This window comes from Schistocerca americana, chromosome 11 (assembly GCF_021461395.2).
Source record: "Schistocerca americana isolate TAMUIC-IGC-003095 chromosome 11, iqSchAmer2.1, whole genome shotgun sequence".
Classification (NCBI taxonomy): Eukaryota; Metazoa; Arthropoda; class Insecta; order Orthoptera; family Acrididae; genus Schistocerca; species Schistocerca americana.
This window is the reverse complement of record NC_060129.1, coordinates 16,745,945-16,766,505: the sequence shown is the minus strand read 5'-3', so window position 1 is coordinate 16,766,505 and position 20,561 is coordinate 16,745,945. Positions and strand designations below refer to the sequence as shown.

Here is a 20,561-nt window from a genome sequence, read left to right as displayed (position 1 = left end):
CCATATATTACAGATTATAAAACTCATTTGTTTGATCAAAAAAAGTGCCTTCAAAGTTGAGGTGTGTTATACTCGAATTTAATATAACAAGTCCAGCGTTGGCGTCAAAATTCCTGGTTGCCTTAAAATTTGCCACATATTCAATGCTGCAGGAAATCTATTTCTATCCAGCAACATTGGATTCAATTGCACCAATGCAACGAACAGGAGTTAATGGGATTCACACGCTTGCTAACAGTGTCTCCCTCATGCCCCACAATCACAAACCAAGAGCACTGTCTAGTCTGTGATGTGTCATTGCAGGCTACAGTGCCAGCAAACTTGAATTGAAAGTGATTTGTGTTATTGGTAACAGAAGAACATTTTCTTTAGTAGCTAGCTTCACAGTGGAAAAAATAAAAGGTACTAATATGATGCAGGCTATAAATAGAAAGTAAAAGCATATGCAGAACAATGTGGAAACACAGCAGCTGAGCAGCATTACAGTCCTCCAGCAACAGAAAAAAAAATTGCTATTGGCAGGCTAGTAAAGAAGAACAAAAAAACATGAGGAAGGCCAAATGTGCAAATACGGGACTGAATACAAAATGGCGAAAACTAGAAGATGCTGTACTGAAATGGATTCAAGCACACCATCCAAATGGTATTCGAATTACTACAAAAATGTCTCAAATACATGCTTGTAAGCTAGTGCTACAGTGGAACTTAACAGATACTAAGGGTGAAAATGTTTGGTGCTACAGGTTTATAAAGTATCATGGACATAGCATGTGAACCAAGACCAAAACATCTCATAAAATTCCACAAGAGTATGAAGAGAGTATTACCTTTCCATCACATTATTATACAACATAGAAAGAAAACCAGTGTGGAACTAAGTTAAATAGTGCATAAAGACTTGATGTGCCAGGAAACAAAATTGTTGCCATGAAAAGTGCTAAAACGGTAACTATTAAAACAGGTGAACATGAAAAAATGCACTACACTGTTCTTCTTTCGTGTTGTGTTGATGGCACTAAACTTAATCCAGTGATCATTTTCAAGTGCTAAAAAACTTCAAAACCTTGTGGAATACTGGTAGGTGTAGTTCATGTTTGTGACAAGGATTGGATGGATGAGGCTGGTATGAAATTGTGGATTAACAGAAGCAAAGGAAAGTCACTTCGTTGAAGATGAGTTCTCTTCTTGTGCTAGATCACTTCAGTAGTCATTTGTAAAATTCTGTGAAAGAGAAATGGAGACAATTAAATACAGAGCTTGCTGTTATTGCAGGAGGACTTACATCACAATTGCAACTTCTTGAAGTCTTGACAAATACACTACACTGAAAAGCCAAATAAGCTGGTACACCTGTGTAATGTAGAGCCCCAGTGAGCATGCAGAAGTCCTGCAACACAACATGGCATGTACTCAGCTAATGTTTGAAGTACTGCAGGGGAAGAATTGACACCAAGAATCTTGCAGGGCTGACCATAAATCAGAAAAGGTATGAGGGACTGGGGATCTTTTCTGAAGAGCATGTCATGAGACATCCCAGTTTTGCTCAGTAATGTTAATGCCAGGGGAATTTGGTGGCCAGCAGAAGTGTTTCTCAGAAGAGTGTTCGTGGAGCCACTCTGTAGCAATTCTACTGGTATTGCCCAAGTCTGTCAGATTGCACAATGCACATGAATGGCTGCAGGTGATCAGATAGGATACTTATGTACGTGTGATCTGTCAGTCATATCCAAATGTATCAGGTGTCCCATATCAATCCAGCACATGCCCTACACCATTACAGAGCCTCCACCACCTTGAACAGTTCCCTACTGACAAGAAGGATCCATAGATTCATGAGGCTATCTCCATACCTTTACACATCCATCTGCTCAATACAATTTGAAATGACTCATCTGACCAGGCAACATGTTTCCAGTCTCAACAGTCCAATGCTGGTGTTGACAGGCCAAATTGAGGTGTAATGCTTTGTGTCGTGCAGTAATCAAGGGTGCACGAGTGGGCCTTCGGCTCCAAAAGCCCATATCAGTAATGTTTTGTTGAATGGTTTGCATGCTGATACTTTTTGATGGCCCAGTATTCAAACCTGCAGCAATTTTTGCAAGGATTGCACATCCATCATGTTGAATGATTCTCTTCATTTCTTGGTGGTCCCGTTCTTGCAGTATCTTTCTCTGGCCACAGCAATGTCAAAAATTTTATATTTTAATGGATTCCTGATATTCACTGTACACTCATGAAATCGCCATACTGGAGTATCCCCAGTTCATTGTTATCTCAGAAATGCTGTCCCATCGCTCATGCACTGGCTATAATGTCACATTCAGACTCAATTAAATCTTAATTACCTGCCATTGTTGAAGCAGTAACTGATAAAACAGCTGTGCTAGACACTTCTTGTTTTATATAGGCATTGCAGACTGCAGTGTCATATCCTGCTTGTTGACATACCTCTATCTTTGAATACACATGCGTATACCAGTTTCCATGGCATTTCAGTGTATTTAAATTGTAAATGGAAGAGGATTGGAACAAATGGATGATGGATTAAGCCCAACATGAATTCAAACAAAGGGAGTTCTAAAATGATCTACAAACAAACAAGCAGTTGCAATGTAGGGTGAGAGAAAATATCATTGTTAAATCTTTTAGTAGGTCGACATAAATAATGCTCATAATGGTAATGAAGACCATCTTATATATAGAGGACAATGATGCTGAGGAAAGTTGAGATAATGAATGTCAGTGATCTTACAAGGTCATTTTGGTTTTATAAACTAAGAAATTTTTAGGCTCACTTTGCAATCTAATAAAAAAATGGTAAAAATGTACTTTCCTTAAAAATTGCTTGAAAATTAAGGTGCACCTTACAGTCTGTAAAATATGGTAGTTGTTTTCTTCGAACACATTTTGATTTGATCTGATGAGCTCACATCAATGTACTTAAGGATTTTTGCTGCTGTCCAGATGGTCATCAGATTGCATATAGTGATCTGCAGAACAAAACAGTATTTGTACTCTGCCACTGTTCTTTACTATCTCCTTATTTCATCTCACCATGGGTCTTAATACAGTCCTATTACAGTAGCACTCAAAAATGTTTTATAGAAAGCATTTGTTACAATTACATAAACATAAATGTGTAATACAAAAAACTGCCATTGCGTAATTGAAGGATATGAAATTGTAATCTATTTATTACAAGTCTGCATATCTATTTGCATGAGATATAAGAGACAATTGTCAGAGCATGTGTTTCCATAAGTGCTGATGTGATAAGAAATACCACTCCATCCATGGTAAGAAGATCGCAGCACTGCACTGATACCAATGGTCATCACTTCGAACACCTTCTGTAAATGGATGTTCAAGCCACCTTTTTGGCCTTCATTGACCTTCAAAGACATTAGTGTTAAACATCATCGGATTCATCTCCATAGCTGCCATCAGAAAATAAGTATCAAACTGTAGCATCCCATTTAAAAAGTAAAGTTGACCTTTATATCTCTGAATCAACCAATTTCATACTGTGGCCCCTGTTGTACCATGCAACTTTTGTCCCACAAATCTCTCAACTCCTATCATACTTTCAGAGTTACTCTTGGTGGCGATAGTTAGTGACTCACCCTGTATACTCCACACCATCAGAAAAAAAAATGTTAAATTTATTTTTGTCACTCCATAAAACCTTAAATCTGTCTTTGGCATTCCAAGTTCAAGGTTTCCGTGGAAAGTCTATCCTGTCCCTAGTTTTTGAATTTATGAGCTGGTTTATTTCATTTATCATGTAAATCGCCTGTTACTAAGTGACTTTTTATGGTAGACGTGCGTGGGCTCAGTCCATTATGTTGCTTCAGATCATCCCTGATTTGTTGAGGTGTTTCTCTTGGAGCTACAGCTGATTGCCTACAAATCATTCTGTCCTTAGCACAAACCATTTCAGATGAGAATAGCTCGAGGTTGTACCAAGACCTTCTCATCTCAAATACGTTGAAATAAGCCATTATCAGCCAACGTGCTACTTTGACTATATTACACTTCCAAATACAGCATTTTCTTTCGCTGCACTCATTCTATTAAATATTCTTTTCATTTATTTTTCTTTGACATGTGCATTATATAAATTATATTCTCATCAACTAGGTAGTAACAAATTATATGGAACCACTTTAAGAGTAGATCTAGATGCTTCAGTCTGGAACCTCACGACTCCTACAGTCACAGGTTCAAATCCTGCCTTGGACATGAATTTGTTGAGTATCCTTAGGTTGTTTAGGTTTAATTAGTTCTAGGGGACTGATGACCTCAGATGTTAAGTTCCATAGTGCTCAGAGCCATTTGAACCATTTTAACAATTGTTAAGCATTGCATTTGCTGTAACCTAAGAGAAAACTTTATATATTATTTTCTTCATATTATTTTTTAAAAAAGCATAGCAACTGTATACCAATAAGATTGTAACAATGAGAAGTCTTTGCTGTTAGATTCATAAGCATCGGACCCACCTTAAATTTCAAGGTGGTGGGTTACTCTGCGAAAAAATCTACCATGATTGCCAGTGTCTCTGACAGCACACTCTTTTGACTGGAAGTCCCTCAAAGAGGCTCACTCACCTTAAGTGATTGTTCTCACCTTAGGTCATATCTCCCAAATTCCCACAGAGGGACCAATGAAATAAAATAAATAAATAAATCAATGTCTTTCATCCTCGCTCTTCATCAAGGATGCTCGGACCTTAGCTTATTGGTTACTGTTACTTGCTGTTCATGCCATTGACTTTGCACACTTGTTAGTTGTTGCAATATGCCATACTCTGTAGCAGTGCTAGACTGTTACCTCCCAGTCTTGAAGACATGCCAAACAGTTTGTTTCACATCAAGCAAGTGTTCCATTTTGTTATACTTCTAGTTCTCTACAAGTAAACAATCACTGAGTGAATACCTGAGTTATAGTGGTTAATGAATACCATGCCATCAAGGCAAGTTACATACTTTTGAGCTAAAAGAATATATACTTACATTGTTGTATGATTTTCCTCATTTACTAGATACGTAACCACAGCAGCATGAAGCGTTTGATGAAGTGACACTTACATGCATTGCTCTTCTGTGACTGCATGCAAGCAGTACTGACAGCATAACAACACAACTGAAAAATACTTCTGAGCACTGCTGTAACCTAACAAAACACTCCAAATACTGTTATCTGCATATTTGCAGAGACTTTTTTGACCTCCTTGCTGTAGTTCATTTGCAGTACATACAGCACCACCACTATGCTGTACTGCGAAGGTATTACAAATGAGAAACAAATTTTTTTGTTCTGCTCAGTTACAGGCCAGCTAAGGTTTTACATTTCTTTATGCTACTCCTTCATCTGTACACGTATTTCTCTCCACTCACCTGATGTATAGTTTCTATCTTGTCTTTTTGGAATTATTTTGTTGTGGAGAATTTATCAACTCAATTCGGTTTCTGTATTTGGTTTGGTTTTCAATTTCTTGCTTATTTATACAAGTGTCTTGTAGGTCTTTGTGCACTTCTGTAAGCCAATGAGTTTTTTAATAAAAAAAGATTCAGTGCTGCTGCACAGTTTTTCTTTTCAGTATGCTAAGACTCATTACCCTTCTTTGCCAAATTTTGGCCTCAGTTATTTTCCTACATATTTATGTATACTTGTCTATTGTTTCTGAATTTAAATGTTTGTACTGGTGTTCTGTTTCCTAATATCTTTTCTTTTTTCGTAATTTTCATTATCATTTGTTAAATCTGAAATCAGTGTTTATGATGCAGATGTGTATTCTGGCCAAATGACTGCCTTGTGAGTCAGAGGTTCTGCAGTTTTGGAGAATGAATTTTTACTATGAACATCTGTTTACTGTAATGGAAAGTCCATCTTCCATAGTCTTCCTCTTGTGGCTCCATTTTCTCCACCATTTGGCTATATGAGTTATCATAGATCCTTACATTTGTCTTCCCCTGATACTCTCATACTCAGTATTTGAGTGGGATTTTGCAGTATTGCTGTTCCCCATTACTGCTTCTTATCAGAGGAGATGAGTAGTCATGCTTTTCGTACTGTTTTTCTTTCTCTCTGTTTTGTACCTTCTCTACACCATCAGTATTTCATAAATTATCTACAAAAGTATAACAGACAATTTTGACATCAATTTTCTAACCAAGTAGTATTCAACTTCTGGTATTATGTTCTGACAAGTGCTCCATCTGTTCAATGTTCATTTTCCTATATGGTCTGAAAGAAGAATGGAGTTAGTCCATTGCCTTGGCTAAAGTCTGTTCTTATATCAAATGAGGCTGAAGTTCTTTTAAAAGGACTCATGTTGTATTCTGCATGTCAGATTTTTTAAGAATTTTGAATAAAAGCAGTCGTGCTTTATAGTCATAAGCCTTCTAAAATTTTACAAATGTATTCCAATAGTATTTTGCCACTTTAGTCCTTCATCAATCTGCCCATCACAGGACCTTCCTGTCCTAAGCCATCCCTGATATATCTTGTATTTTAGAAATTCTGCTGTTGTTTTCTCCTTGAACCTTTCATGGAATTTCTTTTAATCTTCTGTGAACATGATTATCAGTTAATCTAGGCCAGGAACCACTATTATTAATCAGTGGTAATGGTCAATTTCAACAGGTATCTATATCTGACTATGAAATTTATTAAGTTCTTGGAATTGTGCTTTGTTATTGGCACATAAGCTATGTGATGTTCTCAAATCATATTAGTGTTGATTGCATATATTTTTAGTGATTTAGTGATATATATATGTGGGGTGGCACGGATGGTTATCTGCCAACAATTTAGCTAACTGTCTTTTTCTTACCATTTGTCCTTTTTTCTTACATCCACAGTCAGGCAGACATTTATAAATGAAAACATTTCCTCCCTGGACTGTTATGGTACATATTTATTCAAAATTAATTTGGCAGCTGTACAATTCTCAAGTGGTAAGTCAGTGTGATGTCTGAAACCTTTATAATTCCTTTTGAGGTAGTACTTTCCTTGAGTTAACTGTGTTTGCAAATTCCATAGTCATTACAAGACTGGAGTCTTCATAATCTGTATGTCCAGACAATGTTAGTACTTAATGTACTAATTTCTGTCGGTCATATCATACTGCACATCTTTATATACACTCCCCAATGACTAGGCATGACATGTAATAACTTCGACATAGTTCATAGTAAGCTGTCACCTGAGAATGGCATAAGTCAAAATTCCAGTTGTGAATACATTTAATTAATAGCAGTTTAGGCAGAAAGTGTTCTCATCTCCATTCTGTACCAATCTGAGGATAAAAATTTAATAAAATTCTTATGTTTTCCTCTGGAACTTCAACAGATGCTTCTCAACATAGTTCTCAGGACTGTTTTGCTTTCTGCATTGTTCTTGTTAACTTGATTTATTGATGAATGTGCATCAATTATTGTGTACCTCTCATCTAAATATTGGATTATTTCAGGGGGTGAGTCTTTCTGGAGGTAATGGAAAAATTTGGTACTGATTGCAACATAGATTTGACGTTTATGAATGCAGAGCCTAGTTCTGGGATAGTTTCGCGAATTTCTTCCCTGTGTTCTCTGTAAAAATCTACAGTTCTCTGAATGTGGTATTTTCTTCATCTGTGAATGTGCTGTTTTGTAATACCAATTTTGTTATACATTTATAGTGTCTGAAAGTATTTTGAGTTTCCCAATATTTATTAATGTTTGTGTATTTAATGGTTCAGGTCTGTATGTAGTTCTGGATGTGAACTTAAGGATGGGTTTAGAAGTCGCTCCTCACCTCTGCAAGTTCATCTGGGCTGCCCAGAGCACAAAGGCCCAAATGTTTCATTTATGATAATCGATTCTTCTGTCAGTGAATGGCAGTTTTCAAAATAAAAAAAGGTGAACGAAAATTTTACACAAGGTGGAAGTGCATGACAGGTTAAAAATGTGAAGTATCTAGTAGGAAGTATGGCTACAACCAAATTACTAGCTTGTGTAGTTATTTACAGTACTGAAGACAAATTGAGAAAATGGAAAGTGAATTCTGACTAATATTCTGTTTCATTAACTGCAACAGTTTATCATGTCCTCTTTAATGATATTTTCAAGCTTCACTTACAGCATTTGGTGGACCAATCACATGTTGGTGGGTGTTAATATAAATCTATTTAGTTACTGTCCCATCAGTTTTAAATCACTGGCCATTTCTTGAAATGTTTCAGGTGGAAGCCTCAACAAGATATGCATCTGATAGTGCAAGGTAAGTTTTCATAATTCACTGCAGACCTTTTTGAGAAATATTAATTATTATTTATTGTGAGAGTACTTCAGAAATAAAATGCACTACTTTAATTATTCAGAATTACCAATAAGCACCAACATTACAAGGCAGTATTGTCAGTAATGCTGTTCTGTGCAACAACCATTATGTGACTGTTCCTAGATAAATAGAGCTCATGTCTAATATCTGTACAGGAAGACAAAGGTTCAGGTGGTATATCAGCAGCTGTATTGTGCTTAATCCAGAACATCACTTGAAAATCACTGACATTCAACAAATTCATCTTGATAGCCACAGGCTAATGTCATACTGCAGTAGAACAAGGAAGGGTGAGTGGCTATAAATCAAAAAATTGGAGCTGATTCCCAGCCTTTCAGATCAATGAATATAGTGTTGGAGAACTCTTTCAATGCTGTGCCACAGTGGTGCTCAGGAAACACACAAGCTTGTAGTGGTGACAGTTTACAGGCCATTATCAAGAAGAATTGTGAGTAGCTGGTGCCAGTTTCAGTAAGGTAGCGAAGACTTAACTGGTAAATCCTCATTCTCTTTGTTCCTCCATCATCCTGGTGTGATCCTGAAGGCTGGCTCATTCATTAGACACATTACAGGTGACAAGGTAATGTATAATTCCTAGCTCTGGGTCAACAGTAGGGTTCACACATACCCTCTGATACAGGCCAGGCCCAGAGAGTGGTGACTGTTACTTTCCCAAATGCCAGTTGGTCCCTCTGTCAGGAGTTCGGGAGGTGCGAACAGTCATTTACGGTGTGTGAATCCCCCTCTGAAGGGACACCCAATTGGAAGGAGCATGCCATTGGAGATGTTGGCAATCATGGGGATTTTTTGCAGTGGCTCAATCAATGTCTTAGAGTGTGTCTATTAAATGAGGGTAATGATTTCAAGGCCATACGAGCTGTACATCAATTCCTCATGGTATCACGTACCGGAGGTGGTCAGTCTTTTCTACGGTTAATGCTTGCATTATTCTGAAAGGTGTTGTTGCAGTTGCAGGCCCTGTGACATTATTTTGTCATTTATATAATACAACTTTGCTTCTGAAGACGTATTGTGATTTTCAGGCCCTACAACTGCTTACAGCATCACTCCTCCAGAGTTATCCTGTTTGTGTTGAGGACCATTGTTCACTAAATTCTTCACATGGTGTTCTTTACCTTCTGATGTTAGATGGCCTCACTGAGAGAGAAATCCACACTTCCCTCTAATCATGGCATCACTGTGGCCCATTGAGTAATGAAAAAGATTGATGCAAACTTAAAGCCCACATGCACTCTTTTTCTACCATTTGCTCAAGTAGTGTTTGCCTCAAAGATTAAGGCAGACTATGAAGTCATCATGGTCCAACCATACATTACAAACAAAATGAGTTCAACATTATAATAAAACACATATCCTGTCAAAACATGGCCAAATGTGTTGCTCTTGGCAGAGATGCTCATGAGGGCAGCTGTTTGCCTCCTCTCTGCTGTATCAGTTGTAATCCCATGAATGTCCCATGTGTCTTAATGAGTGAGCCATCCAGGAGATCTGAGTGAAGGACATCAAACTCCACCTTGTCACTCATAGTTGTTTGCTAGTCAAGATCCTTGCACTTTACCATCTGGCATTTACAGTATCATTTTTGCTATGCCATGAATAATGGAGAATATGCCCACCCAGACTTGCAACTTCAAGTTCAGTATTGCAGTAGTGCAATCACTCAGGTCACAGTAGCATCTCCTTCTCCTCCTGCAGCTGCACAACAAGCCATCAAATCCTTGCCCCTGATGACGAAATCACCTGCTACACAACTATCAGGCTGATAGGACAAAAGCAGTACTCCCACAAATACTTTCTACAGCTAAAAACGTAGTCTTCATCTGCCAACTAGAAAGTTCTAAGAAATCAAACAAAAATGAACGGTTTTCTCCTTCCCTGACTTAGAGATCCCCTTCAGTGCTCTTGGCACACATACCCTCACCCAGCTGACCTCCATTTTGCTGGTGCCCACTGCCTACCGATTTTCTGCCATGGAATTCACAGGCTGACCCAAGGAGAATGACAAAATGTTTGTAGATCTCATGAACAGGATTCTCCAGCCTCTGCCCCTGTAGCAGTGAATTTTTGAAGGCTGGTACTCGGCAACCGCAAGGTGACTGTCATTTGTTCCCTCCTCCCCAATCCCCATTGTGACTCTTCTCCAATGGCACATTTGTGGTACTAGACCCAACAAGGAGGAATTACAGCTGCTCTTGGAATTGCAGTGTTCGCTTGTTTTCTGCTTCCAAGAAAAAAATTGTCCTCACAACCCCTTTGACCTCTCATATTTCGTTCTGGGACTCTGTGACCTTTCCCCCAAGGACTGCATTCCACCTCATGGAGCCATGCTGGTCATCCATCTCACTGAACACTCGTTGGGTAGCTGTTGCAGTCTGCTTTTTCCTCCTTCATTTCACCTTTTCTCTTTGTAACATCTACATCCCTCTGTTATTTGCTGTTACGAAGTCAGACTTACTCCAGCTCATTGGTCAGCTCCTTCACTCATTTTTGCTACTTCGTGACTTCAGTTCCCACCATCTGCTTTGAGGCTCCCGGAACACCGTCCAAGAGGTTACCTCTTAGCTGACCTTCTGAATCATCCCTCTTAGCACTGGAGCACCCATGTTTCTTTCAGATTCCATTCACATTTATTACCATTTGGTCCTCTCATTCTGCACTGTCCAGCTCACCCGTCATCTTGAATGGCCCACTCCCTCTGACACATACTCAAGTGATCACTTTCTGTGTGCTATCCATTTTCCGACTTCTACCCCACCTGAGTGCAAACCCAGTTGGCAGGTTTCTAAGGCTTCTAAGGTTTCTTTACTCCTCCCTCACGACCTTCACATAGCTGTGATGACCAAGTAAAGCATCTTCCAAACGTTATCCTTCCGTTGCAGACTGTTCAATTCCATGCACTTCAAGTTTACTGTAGCATGTCCTGGTCCCTGGCGGACTGAGGTGTGCAGGAATGTGATTCGCTTGTGGAGATGTGCTCTCCACATTTTGAACCATCATCCTTATACATCTGTTTATATGGTTTGGCTTTGTCGGACACATTTATCTGAGTATCATTGTCTTTGCTATCCCCATTAACCATATTATGGATTCTCCCACCAGCCATCTCACCTCCCTTTTTTTCAAGGATTTTACAATCTGTTGCAGTTCTACATCAACTTGTCTCCTTGAGCAGCGTCTTCAGCGTCGTTCTTATCGTCTTTTCTCATGAAGCTTGTGCAGTGGCTTTCACTATCCACTTCCAAAACCTTTTGTATGAATATTTCTCGGTGAAATGAGTTTCTTACACCATCCTACATCTTGCGCCTTTTGTTCTTCCATTCGCCGAAACTAGAAAATTCCTGGGGCTCATGTCTGATACGAAACTTCCTTGGTCCTCCCATGTATTCTTACTAAGCTCTACGTAGTACCTAGTTCCTCAGTGTCTTACATCTCCTAAGTGGTACTTCCAGGTGAGTTGATGAGACCACCCTGCTCCGTTTTCTTTATCCCATGTCCATTCATAACTAGAGTGTGGGTGTTTAGTTTATTCCTCTGTACCTCTGTCCATCATATGGTGTCTTAACACACTCCACCACCACGGAATACGTTTCGCCACTGGTGGCTTTTTCACTAGCCCAGTTGAGTGTCTGTGCAGAAGATACTGAACTACTAGATATACTGGCATGATGTCCTCCTCAGTGGATAGGCATGTTGTATCTCTCTCATGTGTGGCCACTCATACTATTCCCTCATATTTGAAGACTCCCTTTCCTGCCAGTAAGGGACATGCCATTCTTCTGTTACCTCCCGGAGTTCACTTTTGACTTTTGCTTCGGCAGCCTAACTTCACGGTACCTGCCACATTAATGATGGTTGTGAACCCTTCGCCACCTTGGCTTCATGTAGCAGCCCATGTTTATTGTGGACTTGATTTTCTTCACTTTTATAAGCAGGACCCATTGTAGGAAAAAATGGATAAGTAGTATGGACTAACCTGTCATCAAGGTACAAAATTCGTTGCAATATTATGCTCTACATGAATTGTACTTACTGACAGTATGGCCACCAGTTGATTAACTCAAAATTTTTATCAGTATTATACACCATCACTTGACCCTTTGAGAAATGTAGTAGCCATCCTATTGAATATTTGTGACTGAAGTCCGCAATGAGTTTCATTTTTATCTCTGATTTAAACATATTAACGTTTACATGTACCTCAAATCCTTCAACTAAACGTTTCAAGTGTACATATGAATTGACAATGTCGCAAGAGCCAGGAGGTATTGCCACAACTTCCCCATTCTCTAGACACAATTTATTATTAATTCAGTGACGTTAGCTATGCTTTCATGTGTTTCCAGACCAGTTGATTCTGTACATCACTACTACCTGCTCATCTATTGGAGGAAAGTAGTTTGCATTCAATTTAGACCAATTAGCATTTGAGTGTACGTAATTACATTGCAGCCTCAAATGATGTGGAGACTTGCATACTGCTTGTTTTTATGCAATTTTCTGGAAAAATACCATGCAGAAATATCATCAGAGGTATGAACTGAAGTTATGGTAGTGTCAAACATTGTACAACAGCTGGTTCCTATTGGTAAAATGAGAACACAATCTTTCATGTGACCTTAAATGACAAAGCGCTACATACCCTGAACAACATCTACATTGACAGTTCCACGTTTCTTGGGTTTCCACACTGTCTCAGGCCATGTATCCTACATAAACACGCTGTAAAATATCGCGATTTTAAATTTTCTGATGAGTTTAAGCGGATCTATGTTTTTAATCCTTCTTTCCAGTACCACTGCTGTGGGCTTTTTCTTAAATGTACAACCCAAGTTATTTCCTGTATTGTAAATATAAGCCTTTACCCATAGCGATGGCCTCCATGGTCATATTATGCCTTTTAACTGCTTGTAATTACTTTTCGCATTTTTGGACGTTCTGTACTGCTTGAAATATATCAGGTCTCCTAGCTAATGAAACCAGTGGCTGACAGCCCAGCAAATGGAGGTATCATAAACAGAATTGGTCCACCAGATCTCTTTGGTATTGGTAGCAACCTATGCCTTTTAACACATCCTTTCCTTCCTTCTTTCTGCCTCTAGGCTCGTTTTGCCGCTGTCACGAATTTTTTAAACATCACATAGGTTTTTCTTCTTGTTTAGTATGCAGTGAGCTGCATTCAGTATTTGCTTGAAGGTTAGTCCAGTACCCAAACATTGCCTTATCAACCACATATGCAGACATAGGTTGTCCTACATGAATATCAGTCCCTTGACATACCTGCGCAGCCTTATCAATGAGTATTTGGTGTGCAATATGGTGATCTTTGTTTGTAGTGTAGGCGATTGTGTGCTCTTTGCGTACATTGTCCAAAGCATCAAAGCCCTTATCACCATAAGCTAGGTGCTATTTCAATTTTGTTCCAACTCCGCAGAAATTGTATCCAGAGATACAAAATTCCGATCGCTGCTTCTCGAGAATACCACCTCCAACTTTGTTGATACGTTTCCTAGCACTCATATCACACTACTGCATGGTTTGAGCTTTGCTTTTCGTATTACATAGCAAAATGCGAGTGTTCACCCAGCTGTAGTGCTTTGATGAGAAACTAAGCCATTTCATCAATGCTCTGTTCCCTCAACATCTTATGACCTGCTGTATGAGGAACATATTGGGTTCAAAGCGTTCCCATAATTCGTTTGTAACATCAATAGGTTTGTTCTTAATTCTGTGGTGAATAATGTGATTATACTTGCAATGATTTGTGGCTGGATGTTCAGACATTTGCACGTACGTTGAAGATTAAATTGCTTCCACATTCGGTTTCTATTTATCCAGTTCAACCATTTGGCAATATTAGTTTCCAAATGAGAGAATGTTGAATAGTGATTTATCCCACATCATTCCAATTCTGCTTTGAAATGCCTATCGTAAAATTCACTTCCATCATATGCCTCAAGTCTGTTGGGCAGTCAATTTAGTCCTGTGTGCAACAATTATTCAGAAACCTCTGTGCCTGTGACCGTGTGTGCCTGTGACTGTGAGAATGTAGTTGAAACCATTATTTGATTGTAAGTAGTCCTGTGTATCTAAGAGATGAGCCTGCCATGCATAATCCATTCCTCGTATTATCAGATATATTCTGCATGCAGGTCTGTAAAGCTCATGAACAACTCTCTCCACAATTACTCGACGATGCATATTTTTCTAAGCTCAGGTAAGATCGATAACATTTTGTTCATGTAATCTGCATTCTCTTGCCTAACTGAAGCTGTAAACAGGCGTAATCGAGCTATGATTTCATTTAGTTACCATAATTTATATACTTCAGAGGCAGATTGTTTAGTCTTTCTTGCTGAACTTCGACTTTTACCTACACTATGTGGAGCTGCTACTGCTGCTGTAGTTACAGTCCTGTATTTGTCGCTCTATGAGATATCCATTCATCCTTTCGGGGTTTTACATGCGTTGATCATGCTTAATATTGCACCACATGTTTTTATAGTTTCAGGGTATATTTTTAACACTCGCCATTTTCAAAATTATTAACTGTAACAGCCAAGGCAATCTTCCAAATTCCTTGTTAACAATTCTTACTGCCTTCGTGGTTAAACATATTGTGTGCTTTCCTAAGAAATATGGTTTCGCCCTGATGACCCCATATGTTCTGTCTTAACTCAGCATGCCTCCTCCTCCTCCTCCTCCTCCTCCTCCTCCTGTTTCTGCTTCAATCCATAGTACATGACAGCTCTTTCAGCCTGTCAGTTACTGGCTTAAATATTACTGAGAGATAATGGTCTTGTTGCAGTTGACCTTACTTTCACCAAAGTAACTTCAGTCAAATTTCCAGTTTTTAACATTACACTTTCTCATCAACATGTTGGTGTAAACTAAGCCATTGCTGGCCGTTGTGGCCGAGAGTTTCTAGGTGCTTCAGTCTGGAACCGTGCGACCGCTACAGTCGCAGGTTCGAATCCTGCCTCGGGCATGAATGTTTCTGATGTCCTTAGGTAGGTTGGGTTTAAGTAGTTCTATGTTTTAGGGGACTGATGACCTCAGATGTTGAGTCCCATACGGCTCAGAACCATTTGAACCATTTTTGAACTACGCCATTTTTGAGACAGTTTACAACTTAGGTTTACTTTGAGACAATTGGTGGTGACGGGCATGAAGTGCCTTAGCTATCACATCGATATTTCACACATACATTAGTTTTATACTGACTCCTTTAGTTTTCTCGTTGACACACAGTTCATATTTCTGTATATGAACATTCAACACCTCAAATTTATAGCACCTCTCTTAACAAGACCTTCAGTTCCATTAATTTAGTGTTGATTGCCTCCATTTTTTGGTCAAACGCACGTGCTTTGCGTCCTCTTAAAGAATATGCAACACATCTGCAAATTTGTACATAGTGTAAAATATACTGACACATGCGCATTTTGGTGCATTGCCTTTTTGAAGAATCTAGTTAAAGTTCTGTTTCTATGGACTCTCATTCAATTCACTAGTTTTATATGTAACCAGCAAGCTATGCTGAGAGTTATTCCAGCAATCCTTACATATAACGAATTCAATGAGTAACATCTCTGTTCCTACATGTGCTTCGAAAATATGCTTTAATTCAGATTGCCTGTTCGAAAGTTACAAGGTTGGTGCATTCCAGACAAACAGCTTTTGGATGCTTAAGTATGTCTCACTGAAATAAAATATATTGACTTGCATGCGGCGAGCAAAGCAGAAATATCTGCACATATCCTGATTTCCCACAAAGATGTTGCCAAATAAGAATGTGCTGTTTTGTTTTACTTTTTCAGGTGGTGGAATATCACTGCCTGTTAGTCCTTCAATTCCGTGCAAAATCTCCTGCAGTAGCTGATATTTTAACTGAAACAGTATTTTTGAAAAATATATACATGCTCTAAGTGGACTCCCGCAGGATACGTCAACAGTGTAAACATTTGATTATTTTCCGCAGCATGAAGCCCAATAACCAAAGCACTTCTAATATGAGGAAGTAATGATCCATTCGTCTCGTTCTTCTGGTTTACACCTTCATCATTGCAGGACCAGTCATTTAAAGACCCTTGGGGTGAGACTGTTTTGTCCACTTGGTCATGGTGGTAACTGTTTATTTACATTGAAATGGAGGGGTTTTATAAAGTATTAGTTACAGCTGGGCATATAAACAAACTTAAAAACGATCGTAATTCAGTGCCCACATCTGGTAATGTTGAATCATACATTGACACTTACGTCAATGCACAGAATGCATCATGGAGTCGAGCTATGGTAGTTTCTAATGAGTGGAGAGTTTGGCAAGCTATCGACAGTAAATTTCTGCACAGTGTGTCGTAGAATTGGAGAATATGCGACTGCCATCTTTGCCAACACTCTAGCTCATCCTGTAGTGGATTTCATTAAATGTTAAAAATCAGCTCTTGTAGATCTGTGCTCCCTCTGTTGTTAAATATTTTAACTGTACTGACTGAATCCCCTACAGAGATTTTATGATCACTTTGTAACATCAGGGGAGAGCAAACTTGTCTGTGGAACAAGGCTGAAATCTGCGTTGACACACTGCATGCTCAATGTCATTAATCCAAGGAGAATATCTTTGTTGTTGTTGTTGTTGTTGTTGTTGTTGTTGTTGTCTTCAGCCCAGAGAGTGGTTTGATGCTGCTCTCCATGCTGCTCTATCCTGTGCAAGCTTCATCATTTCCAAGTAACTACTGCAACCTACATCCTTCTGAATCTGCTTAGTGTACTCATCTCTTGGTCTCCCTCTACGATTTTCACCCTCCATGCTGCCCTCCAGTACTAAATTGGTGATCCCTTGATGCTTCAGAATATGTCCTACCAACCGATCCTTCTCTTAGTCAAGTTCTGCCACAAATTCCTCTTCTCCCCAATTCTATTCAGTACCTTCTCATTAGTTACATGATCTACCCATTTAATCTTCAAACTTCTCCTGTAGCATTCTACCTATGTAATCTTCAACCTTCTCCTGTAGCACCACATTTCGAAAGCTACTATTCTTTTCTTGTGCTAACTATTTATCGTCCACATTTCACAACCATACATAGCTACACTCCATACAAATACCCCAATAAAAAATATTCTAACAAGATTGCGATCAAGACTGTTTTAAATTTTAATTTCAACCCTCAGAATCACCTGATTTAATTAGACTACATTCCATTATCCTCGTTTTGCTTTTGTTGTTCGTCTTATAGCCTCCTTTTAAGACACTGTGTGTTCCGTTCAACTGCTCTTCCAGGTTCTTTGCTGTCTCTGACAAAATTACAGTCTCGTCGGCAAACCTCAAAGTTTTTATTTCTTCACCATAGATTTTAATTCCTATTCCAAATTTTTCTTTAATTTCCTTTACTGCTTGCTGTCTCACTCCCTTCCCAACCACTGCTTCCCTTTCACGCCCCTCGACTCTTAAAACTGCAATCTGGTTTCTGTACAAATTGTAAATGGCCTTTTGCTCCCTGTATTTGACCCCTGCCATCTTCAGAATTTGAAAGAAAGTATTCCAGTCAACATTGTCAAATGCTTTCTCTAAGTCTACAAATGCCTTTCCTTAATCTGTCTTTGAAGATAAGTCGTAGTGTCAGTATTGCGTCACGTGTTCCAACATATTAACGGAATCCAAATATATTTTCCCCGAGGTCGGCATCCACCAGTTTTTCCGTTGGTCTGTAAGGAATTCGTGTTCGTATTTTGCAGCTGTGACTTATTAAACTGACGGTTTGGTAATTTTCACACATGTCATCAACACTTGCTTTCTTTGAGATTGGAATTATTATATTCTTCATGAAGTCTGAGGGTATTTCGCCTGTCTCATACATTTTGCTCACTAGATGGTAGAGTTTTGTCAGTAGTTCTAATGGAATGTTGTCTACTCCTGGGGCATTGTTTCGACTTAAGTCTTTCAGTGCTCTATCAAATTCTTCTCATAGTATCATATCTCCCATTTCATCTTCATCTACATCCTCTTCCATTTCCATAATATCGTCCTCAAGAACATCGCCCTTGTATAGACCCTCTATATACTCCTTCCACCTTTCTGCTTTCCCTTCTTTGCTTAGAACTCTGTTTCCATCTAAGCTCTTGATATTCATACAAGTGGTTCTCTTTTCTCCAAAGGTCCCTTTAATTTTCCTGTAGGCAGTATCTATCTTACCCCTAGTGATATGTGCATCTACACTGTTATATTTGTCTTTTAGCCATCCCTGCTTAGCCATTTTGCACTTCCTGTCGATCTCATTTTTGAGACATTTGTATTCCTTCTTGCCTGCACCATTTACTACATTTTTATACTTTCTCCTTTCATCAGTTAAATTCAATATCTCTTCTGTTACCCAAAGATTTCTACCAGCCCTCGCCTCTTTACCTACTTGATCCTCTGCTACCTTCACTATTCCATCTCTCAAATCTACCCATTCTTCTTCTACTGTATTTCTTTCCCCCATTCCTGTCAATTGTTCCCTTATGCTCTCCCTGAAACTCTATACAACCTCTGGTTCTTCAAGTTTATCCAGGTCACATCTCCTTAAATTCCCACCTTTTTGCAGTTTCTTCAGTTTTAATGTACAGTTCATAACCAATAGATTGTGGTCAGAGTCCACATCTGCCCCTGGAAATGTCTTACAATTTAAAATCTAGTTCGAAAATCTCTGTCTTACCATTACATGATCAATCGGAAAGCTTCCAGAGTCTCCAGGCCTCTTCCAAGTATACAACCTTCTTTCATGACTCTTAAACCAAGTGTTAGCTATGATTAAGTTATGCTCTGTGCAAAATTCTACCAGGCAGCTTCCTCTTTCATTCCTTTTCCCCATTCCATATTCACCTACTACACTTCCTTCTCTTCGTTTTCCTACTATCGAGTTCCAGTCCTCCACGCCTATTTAATTTTCGTCTCCCTTCACTATCTGAATAATTTTTTTTTTATCTCATCATACATTCCTTCAATCTCTTCATCTGCGGAGCTAGTTAGCATATAAACTTGTACTACTGTGGAAGGTGTGGGCTTCGTGTCATCTTGGCTACAACAACGTGTTCACTGTGCTGTTTGTAGTAACTTATCCATGATGCTATTTTTATTCGTTATTAAACCTACTCCTGCAGTACCCCTATTTGATTTTGTATTTATAACCCTGTATTCACCTGACCCAAAGCCTTGTTCCTCATGCCACGGAACTTCACTACTTCCCACTACATCTAGCTTTAACCTATCCATTTCCCTTTTTAAATTACCTAACGTATGTGCACAACATTGCACACTCCAATATGTAGAACGCCAGTCTTGTTTCTCCTGATAACAACGTCCTCCTGAATAGTCCCCCCCCCCCCCTGCGGGTTCGGGGGTAAGAATAGGCCCACGGTATTCCTGCCTGTCGTAAGAGGCGACTAAAAGGAGTCTCAAACGTTTCGGCCTTCTGTGATGGTGCCCTCTTGGGTTTGACCTCCTTTTTTTCAAAATTTCCGTTGTTAGTGCGTGCCATTTGGGGAAGGACACCTTATGTGGTGTTTTTCTATTGGTCCATCATGCTCCGCCATCTTGCATGTTACCTATTGTCGTGTGGGGGGGGGGACTACGCCCAACATCTTCTGGGTTGTCTCCTTCTCGCCTTGTGCGCACTCTTCTTCGTAGCGCCTACGACAACTGTGGACCCTTTCAGCACCTGAAATCCAGCACGGTAGCCTGTCCGTTGTGGTGGGGTCGTCATGTACCCTCTTGGTGGTAGCCCCCTGACCACGCAGGGATCGCAGTACAGATGCTAGAGCTGTTTCCTCCCCATGCATGCCAAGGAGTATGTGCCCATCTTGTCTGGGGCACGGGGACTCCGGGCAATGGGATATCGGCCAGGTACCCATTGCTTCGGCTGGGTGGCGCCCTTGGGGAGAGCCCTCGTTCGGAGTAGGTGGCATCTGGGCGGATGTGGCGCAATGAAGCGCAATAAATTACACCAAGCTGGTGGTCGCACGGCCACCAGCGTCTCTAAGCGTGGTAGAGTAGACTTTGATGCTGCACAATATGACCCTCAGTCGTTCCCCTCATTGGCTGCGCCATGGGAGGGACGCCGATCTAGTGCCAAGCGGGAGCCTTACGTACCGCAATACCGTGTCTGCAGCAGGACTGATGGTGACTCCTTTCTTATGACGAAGCCTCTGTTTTTTGTGGAACACCTGGAGGATAAGTT

The 20,561-nt window shown here is 39.6% G+C and overlaps 1 protein-coding gene across 1 annotated transcript in view; it reads left to right on the top strand.

Annotated features, from left to right (window-relative positions):
* The window catches only part of LOC124553751 (zinc finger protein 708-like), a 60,853-nt gene that overhangs the window by 9,471 nt on the left and 30,821 nt on the right, over positions 1 to 20,561 (top strand). The window contains exon 2 of the mRNA XM_047127685.1: positions 8,228 to 8,265. Coding sequence (XP_046983641.1) covers positions 8,228 to 8,265 — 38 coding nt within the window. The remainder of the gene's footprint in view (positions 1 to 8,227; positions 8,266 to 20,561) is intronic.